Source organism: Limulus polyphemus, unplaced genomic scaffold (assembly GCF_000517525.1).
Source record: "Limulus polyphemus unplaced genomic scaffold, Limulus_polyphemus-2.1.2 Scaffold706, whole genome shotgun sequence".
In the NCBI taxonomy this organism is placed as follows: Eukaryota; Metazoa; Arthropoda; class Merostomata; order Xiphosura; family Limulidae; genus Limulus; species Limulus polyphemus.
The window spans coordinates 113,162-122,543 of record NW_013666316.1 but is presented as its reverse complement, the minus strand read 5'-3'; the positions used below and the strand labels follow the sequence as shown (position 1 = coordinate 122,543).

Sequence of the window (9,382 nt, the reverse complement as noted above, 5' to 3'; positions counted from 1 at the left end):
GATCTGATGTACGGTACAGCAGCCAGTTGCTAATGAGTGGTCATAGCGTGGATGACCAGGTGCTAGTGAGTGGTCATAGTGTGGATGACCAGGTGCTAGTGAGTGGTCATAGTGTGGATGACCAGGTGCTAGGGTCATCCACACTATGACCACTCACTAGCACCTGGTCATCCACACTATGACCACTCACTAGCACCTGGTCATCCACGCTATGACCACTCACTAGCAACTGGATGACCAGGTGCTAGTGAGTGGTCATAGTGTGGATGACTAGGTGCTAGTAAGTGTTCGTAGTGTAAACATTCGTCTTCAGGAACCGAATAAATAAATATTTTATTTTCGTCTGATTTTCATCTTCTTGTTCATTTTTACTTTAGTTCTATATTTCATTCCATCTTCAACTTTACTTGCATACACCGCTAAGTCCTTCATTTTCACGATTATCCAAAAAGCTCATAGTGCAAGCTACAAAGTTATTTTAATGCCACGAACGGGGTCGAAAAAGTGAGTTAGCTGAGTAATGGGTGGTCCACTCTTCCGACTAGTTGTATTTATCTGTCACCCCTTTTCAGAATTAGACTCAAGCATATAGTTTAGGCATATAGGACACCCGACGACAGCATAGGCAAGACCAGTTTCAAGAAATAATAATCTACTCATTAGTCAGTGGGATCCCCCCAGGAACGGTACAATCCAGACAGGCTGTCAGTCTCAGTGGTCTCAAGATAAATAGCTATGTCACAGAGAGGCTGCTTTCAGCTTTTCACCATCAACCAACAGATCACAACCATAAAAATCCGAGTTGTAGAAGAATCACCACTAAAGGAACCATGACTCAGCTGTCCCAGCCCCACTCATTAACCCTCAAAATTGCCAGTTTGTTGTTATATTGGTGGGGTCTATATATATTACATCATACTGAGTAACTTTATGTGTTGGATCTATTACAACACTCAGTGTAAAGAACCGTTCAAAAATATCGTGTGAAATCGCTTGTTTATTGCGTAAAACACATAACACATTTCAGCTGTAATAAGTAAGATTAACCGCAATATCAATGGTAATTTTGTTCGAATGTTTTGTATTGTTGATATGTTGCTAAGAGCCTTGTAACCAAAAATGTCATAAATCAATAAGAAGTTTGAGACATTAACAGTTTAGAAAAGAAAAAGGAGTATAAATTGCCGACCATGAGCAGTTCTAGGATTAAAGGAAGGAAAACCTTACCAGAATAGCTGAGAGTCACAAGTCAAATACTGAAACTTTGTAGAATGGACGGTAACCAGAACACTATAAAGACCGACAACACCTTACACACACTGACTTGAAGACGAAAGGCGGAAGACTTTCAAAACGTCGTCTTCTACACTTGTGTCTCTACAACAGGCAGTTGCTGTCTATTCTACAAAGTTTTATCATGAATACTCTGCCTAAACAATCTATCAAAGAATAAGTCAAATACTGTAAATCCAGTACACACCATTTGTACGTGGATGAAACGTGTGTAGTACAGGCGATATGTAGCAGACAAAAAAATTAAAAGTCACAACGAGGTTAATTCAATAGCTGGAAAGGGGAGTGGCATAAGCAAAACTGACTCCAGAAGGGAAACATTTGGATAAAGCAAATAAGCTCAACAACTTCTGTGGAATTATAAAAATATGTCCTGGACAGACTCCTCATGTGTTTCAAGGATGCGGTAATCTCAAAAATCCGACTTCTAGTTAGACCACTTCACATGATGCAACGAAACACTTTGATACAGAACAGCTGAACAGTTGAAATAAGCTGATGGAGAATTCCAACACTGATTCAATATGATTCAACAGAGCACTGACAAATCTAGCAGGTAGGGTGTAGAGCTCACTGATAACGTGCAACATAGAATTTGCATAGACGAGTGCATTATCTGCATAAAAAGACCTATCTGGGAATAGTTGCTGTAGATTAGGAAGATATAATGAAAAATCAGATTGGTGGTGTTTAAGATTCACCTTCCATGAACGAGGTGGAGTTCATAACCAAGTAAGATAATATTGACCATATTAGCAGTCACGTAGTACCAGCCTCTAAGAGCAGATTAGAATCCTGGAGATAAACAATTAATCTAAGAATATTATGAGGTACAAGGCGCTTCTGAACTCAAAATAGACAAACGGAGATGTGGATTTTACTCTAGCTAAAGCCCAAGTGTGAATTAAAACCAGATCAGAGTATGGATTAGACTATTGTAAATGTGGTGGGCTTAGGCAGTTCACAAGGCATTGTTCTTATCCCGCACCTGCTAGGAATGATTCTAGATTAAACCATAATCACTCCAAACTACACCTGAACAATACTCTGGGATGACTGGCTTGCAAATAGCAACGTGAGGCCAGATATAATATATACTTGAAAACATGCAAGGATGTGAGTTAGAGTTCCTGGTAGATACAGAGGCTTCCATGACTATTTTTAATTTCGATAGCCAAACCTCCCATAATACCCATCAATATGAATTTCTGCTTGCCATATGGCTGCTTATCTGAAGTACTAGATGAGGATTGCTTGGATCTAATCACTGACAAGAAATTCGATTTGGTGGTTATATTGGTCTTGTTTTGAGCACTATCATCCTCAGGCTGGACGAATTGGTGACGGTTGTTGCTAATAAAGTATGCAGCTCAGCACGTAGGAAAACCAATGTTAAGTAAATTAGATGAAAAGGTAATCATACGCAGAATGTCATTAAATTAAAAAAAATAATACAGTTCTATTGTTAATGTACAATTACACACAGAATTAAGTGCTTCAAATAATAGTAGTATGGGAATGGTAGGTGGTACATGAAGGTTTTGTTGTCGGTGTTTTCAAACTACTCTGCATTAAAGCAATCTGTATGGTAAGCAGCTAAATGAGACTTACAGAACTCAAAGACACCTTTATCAGATGAGAAGAACACTTGGAGAAACTATAGTAACGTATCATTATATAGATATGGAGATTTTCATCTCATTGAATAACCACCACGTTGGCTAACATGGTTGACAAGTGATCTGGTCAGTACAAAAATTTATTGAATTTTCAAAGACTGGATAGATTATACAGCCATTGGTGAAGGTGTAGTCATCGTTAGTAGTTATGTTCAAAAGGAATTAAGAGACAACGAAACTATGCATTGATTGGTCACTTTGTGAGCATGGGGATGCAAGAGGATACGTCATCGCTATTGTATAGAATCAAATGGCTGGATACTTGGTAGGTTCATGCTGATTCAGTTTACTGAATTTGAGATCTGGCAACTCATAGGTTGGTTCAATGAAAAAGAGTTGATCCAAAATTACTTTTACTCTAACAGATATATTTACGAGTTCTTAGTCTTGTTGTTTGGGCTCTACAATGTGCCCGCAACCAACGAAAGGTTGATGTAACTGACTTTGTATGGACTGCAGTTGGAGAATTGCTTAATCTATGTTGGTGATGCGTTTGTGTTTGGCAAAAAATTAAATGTTGTTCTTGGGGACTTGTGGTTGGTGTTTTAGTATATCCAAACAGTTGATGTGAAGCTCAAGCCAAGAAAATGTGCACAGAGCATGGAAATGGCATTTTGGCATTTCTTAGTCATATTGTAGGCAGAAAAAAAGTACAGATGGATCCTAAAAATATTGTACATGTTGACCCACAACCAAGAGAAAAAATTAACTTTCTTGGATTTACTTTTTACTGTTGGTGCTTCATGGCCAAATTATTAATTATTGTAGTATCGCAGAGCTAAGAAAGGACCGATTGAAGCTCTGGGCTTTGCCTTAACGCTTCTGACCAAGCCAATGTCCAGCAACTATCTCAGATCAGCCAGGCAAACAAGCAGACACCAGGAAATTTTTTATACAGCCACCAATCTGAATTTACAGCTTTAATTGTCGCAGTAATGCCATGACGTAAAGTGGTAGTGGATACATTGCACAGTGTGTTTATTCAAACAGAAATATGGGCTATGTCAAGGCAGGATGAGATAGTGAATAAAATGATGGCTTTTTAAACAAATTGACCTTGACATTACTGGTTCTTTAGTAGCTATGAGCGGGGGTAACCGATTTCTGCTGGTCACAGTAATTTGATTCTCTAAGTGGACTAACGCTTATGCCATTGTCTATACCACAGTTCAGATTTCATTATTTGGGGCTAAAGGAAAGTTAAACTCTGACCAGGAAGCGAATTTTAGTAGTAAGTTTTTCATGGTACTGTGCCATATACTGGGATAGGTAAACACATGTACTTTGTAGTACTATCCTCAGTGAGATGGTCTTGCTGAAAGAGTTGTATGAATATACAGAGAGAGCAGAACTTTAGAATAGTGGGATTGACCGTCACATTATAACGCCCCCACGGCTGAAAGGGCGAGCATGTTTAGTGTGACGGGGATTCGAACCCGCGACCCTCAGATTGCGAGTCGAGCGCCATAACCACCTGGCCATGCCGGGCCGCATAAAACTAATAGCCATGTAAACTAGTTCAAAATCACAATGTAACATTTAACACTTGTAAGAAAGGGAAGTCGGGAAGTGAACTGTCTTCACAACTAGGCACTGTTCATAGATTTTTAAATGTAACATTTAACACTTGCTAGAAAGGGAAGTCAGGAAGTGAACTGTCTTCACAACTAGGCACTGTTCATAGATTTTTAAATGTAACATTTAACACTTGCTAGAAAGGGAAGTCAGGAAGTGAACTGTCTTCACAAATGGGCACCGTTCATAGATTTTTAAATGTAACATTTAACACTTATTAGAAAGGGAAGTCAGGAAGTGAACTGTCTTCACAAATAGGCACCGTTCATAGATTTTAAATGTAACATTTAACACTTATTAGAAAGGGAAGTCAGGAAGTGAACTTTCTTCACAACTACGCACTGTTCATCGATTTGTAAATGTAACATTTAACACTTGCTAGAAAGAGAAGTGAGGAAGTGAACTGTCTTCACAAATGGGCACCGTTCATAGATTTTTAAATGTTTGATAATGAAGAAAATTTTTGTTTATGGGTGCATTTTCTTTTATTTGTTCTTTCCTTAAAGATGGAATAAAGTAATTTTCCAATGTTCTGTACAAGTGACGCAACAGCGAGTGCAGTTTCTCAACGAGGAAAAAAATCTACCAAATTTTCTCGTTTTCCAATTGATCGAAGACTATTATTGAAGTTTCCTTGGAAACCGGGTGCTCAAATAACATTCCTTGTACAGGTCAAAACAAAAGAACACGACATGTTAACTACAGTTGTATGTGTAAGGAAACCCAAATCTGGTTGGTTTTATCATCCAGATAAAGACAAAACTTTTAACAGCCCAACGAAGCATTACATGCAACAGCAAAAGAATGACTTCGATGTGGATTCATGTTTCGTTTCATTACTGATGTGAATGGAGATCATTACCCCCATTATGGCTTACTCGCAGTAGTGTTATAGACATCCAATATATCCATAATATTCATGGGTCAGGCGTGTCCTACTGGTGAGCGTGTTAGACTGTGAATCTGAAGGTCCGTGATTCGCGTCCAGTTACCGTATAAAACACCACATTCTAGAATGCTATTGACTATCGTTTACCTGCTCGTCTATCAGTTCAAAATTAGGAATGGCCAGCGTTACTCGAAAGTTCGAAACAAACAAACAGAACGTATAGTAAAAACATGGTCAATACTACCATAATTGTTTCTAAATCCAACTTGTTCCTCCTAAAATACGAAAATCGTTAGTGATCATCTGCTTAAATTCTCATTTAATATATTTTTAAAAAGAAGTAATGCAAAAAAAAAAACGATACTTGATACATTTACCGGTCTTTTCTTCGTCAATTAAAGGAGAGAATAATATTAGTGGTTTACATTTATCTTTTGTTTTAGCCTACGCCTACGCATTTAAGCGAATTTCAGAGATTACCCCCAACCATCAGTAACCTTAACTTAGACAAAAAAGGTGTAGTGAAACCTTAAAAGGCACCAAGTTTTGTTAGTTTAAAAAATATGAGACACAGTATACAGCAGCAATACGAGTGTGCCAGTAATTGTTACAAAAAATACTTTCAAACGTTTAAGTAACCAGAGTATTTATTTCTTGTAACATTTTAAGTAAGTCAAATACTTAAAATGATTTGATTGAGCTAAATACTTGTACAACTTTAAATAAGGGAGAGACGCCTTTCTAAGAATTTAGTAAGTTGAATGAATACCTTTAAAAGTTATCTGGCCAGTTATAAGGCTGTTTATCACAAAGAAAATACAGCAGTACATGCAGAAATTTAGTTATTATGATGCTCTAATAATACTGAAAAATGTACTTTTAATGGGTTAAATAAGATAATTAAAAAACAGATATTAACATCACAATACTTCGAAAAAATATGCTATTTGCATAGAACAGTGGTTTAAACTTATTAAGAACTACGACGTGAGGTTTCGTCGTCTAAAATAAGGAGAAACTTCACCACATCTTTCACTCAAATACACTGTCCACTTTGAGCCATTCTAATACTTCAAAGGCTAGCTAATTTTTGAATTAAAGACTGGTAAATAGTACGCGAGTAATAACAACCTGAGCCCACACACGCAAGCAGTTGGATATGTTCACGTGACTCCCATGCTCCTATGTCCTGCAGCAGTTTTCATTCGTGTGCAATTAACAGAGTGCTTTCCACAGAAGACGCGTTTTAACGTACTCGTGGCTAATTTTATTAAATGCTATACATGAGCTTCTCCCATTTTGTTTTATTGTAAAAACAACAACAACATGAATTCAAATAAAGAAAAAAATTTCTCTCGGAGAATTGGTGCGTCTTAATAGCAGAATACACGAATGGAACGAATAGTCACGATAAATGGTGGAACATATATAAATATACATGTAAAGCACAATAAAACCTGAAAGAAAATAAAGATTAACAGAGCATAAAGATATAGAGTCCTTGTACGTAAATTAAAAACGGTTATATATCAAGATATAAGTTGCCATTTTCAGGGACGCATATAAAACGCCCTCAAGTGGCACAGCGGTATGACTGCGGACTTACATTGCTAGAATCCGGGTTTCGATACCCATGGTGGGCAGAGCACAGATAGCCCATTGTGTAGCTTTGTGCTTAATTACAAAACAAACAAACAAGCATATAAAACTTATCTTATTTAAATCTTTTATTTTTTTAGATAGTTTCAGGTTCCAAGGTTTTATTTTTCTGTCAAGGACATTTTTTTTTCTTTAACCAAATCATACAAAACAACATTTACTATTCGTTATTCTTCTAGAATAATTGGCACACGGATGATGCTACATTAATAATAACGTTGATTATGATTAAGCGCAAAGCTACGCAATGGCTGTTTGGGCTGTGGCCATTCCAGGAATCGAACTCTTATTTTTAGTATTATAAGCCCTTAAGCTTTCCGTTGAGCTACTCAACAGTGTAAGATGAAACATTGAAGCGGTATTACTTTTAGAGGAGAAAAAAGGAACTATTGATGAAGCCATGCTAAGGGGTCCGCGGACATGTTTCCTCGAAAAAAGTTTATAATTTTGAATTAAAATGATGCATTTTGATAAAATCTGATGCTGTTTTTACAACCTTTAAATGTAGCCACCAGGGGAATAAAAGTAACTACAACATTTTACAAACTAATAACTTTCATAAGATACTAGAATGCAAGAATACTATAAAATAAAAATAAAGTTGCAATACTAAAAGCTTATACTTTAATCAAAATTGAGTATAAGTTAATTAAAAATGTATACTTCAATATTTTTCCTCACAAAGATTTAAAACGGCCTCTACCGCTTAAACTTCTTAAAACAAACAACAACAAAGAGAAAACGTGTTCTTTTTTCAAGATTTTCTGATCTACGTGTTTCTAGATGTGACAAATACAATTAATGATTGCACTTTTAATTGTTCATTTTTGTGTCGTGAATTGTTCTAACTGTAAGTTTTCTTCTTATTCATTCTTAATTTTGCGGATATCAAGTGTAATTGTGTTTTTACAATGCACTGGTAAATAAATGTGGTATTATAAACAATGCAAGCTAAGCGAAGAGTACGAAACGACTCCACATTGCATTTTGAGAAGAGTCATTTCCACTAAATTTTTAGAAGCAGTTTGTAGATCAGTTTTCTGATTCACATCTGAGAAACACTAGTTGAAACTAAGACGTTGTTTTTAAAGAATGTATCATAGTGTAAACTAAGGTAAATTATGGTTTTTATTTAGAATTTAAAAGACAATCTGGAAATATTCACAGAACTCTAGAACTAGTTCTAAAACAAGATGACATATTGAAGCTGTGTTCAAGCGTGCATCAACTATATTCATAGTGTGAAATACATTTAAATAAAATAATATAACTTTTCATTTATGTAGTACGTACATGTGTAAGTAAGTGTACATCCGTCGTATTCATACATTACGAAACTGTATACATATAATAACGTTTCGTTACTCTAATATGTGGGTGCGCCTTGACAATAATAAAATTATGAGACCGTAGAATTAACCTATTATAACGTTTCGTTTATTTAGTGTGGGTGTGCGCCTTGACAATAATCAAATTATGAGACCGTAGAATTAACCTATTATAACGTTTCGTTTATTTAGTGTGGGTGTGTAATCGACAATAACCAAACTACAGTTTTATATAAACAACCTATTCTAAGGTTCCACATCCTTAATGCATAAACGATATCCCGAATGTAAAATAATTTCGTGCGTTTGTGTGTCGCTAAGTCGTGTACACCTTATTGGCACATTAACAATATCACAGATCTTCAATATTATGAAAAATTAATTTTAATTTGATACAAGTTATATCATGCGTATCTACTGACGTCACTATCCCTACACAATAAATTATGATTTTCTAATAGAACGATTTCTCTAGCTTAGTGCCCAACATTAAACTCTCAAGTAACGTAATCGTATCACAAGTAACGTAATACCTATGGTATATAGTACGTGTATTATATTACACATGTCGTAACATTAATAATAAAACGAATATACAGAATAATAATAACGTTGACAATATTAAGACGTGTACGTAGTTTTGTTTTATGGAAGAGCGTCTGAAACAAGTGTTTTGTTTCATGTTTACCTCCAAAGTTGTCATCACAATTTTCTCTATCGATGAAAAATAGTTGTCCCACATAATTCGCGTATGTTGTCGAAGCGCATGCACACGGGTCTTGTTAATCGAACGAATAATATCAGGAACCTACAAAAAAATATATATTAAATATATATTAAATGTCTGAGCACTGAACCTACAATATATATATATATTAAATGTCTGAACACTGAACCTACAATATATATATATATATTAAATGTCTGAACACTGAACCTACAATATATATATATATATT

The 9,382-nt window shown here is 35.7% G+C and overlaps 1 protein-coding gene and 1 long non-coding RNA gene across 2 annotated transcripts in view; one reads left to right on the top strand and one right to left on the bottom strand.

Annotated features, from left to right (window-relative positions):
• LOC111085905 overlaps window positions 1–1,324 on the top strand; it is a 3,054-nt gene extending 1,730 nt beyond the window's left edge. Inside the window, exons 2-3 of the long non-coding RNA XR_002610678.1 lie at window positions 27–125; window positions 242–1,324. This is a non-coding gene — a long non-coding RNA (uncharacterized LOC111085905). The remainder of the gene's footprint in view (window positions 1–26; window positions 126–241) is intronic.
• The window catches only part of LOC106460090 (exostosin-1-like), a 71,759-nt gene that overhangs the window by 13,434 nt on the left and 48,943 nt on the right, over window positions 1–9,382 (bottom strand). Inside the window, exon 3 of the mRNA XM_022386708.1 lies at window positions 9,112–9,231. Within this exon, the coding sequence (XP_022242416.1) occupies window positions 9,112–9,231 (120 nt within the window). The remainder of the gene's footprint in view (window positions 1–9,111; window positions 9,232–9,382) is intronic.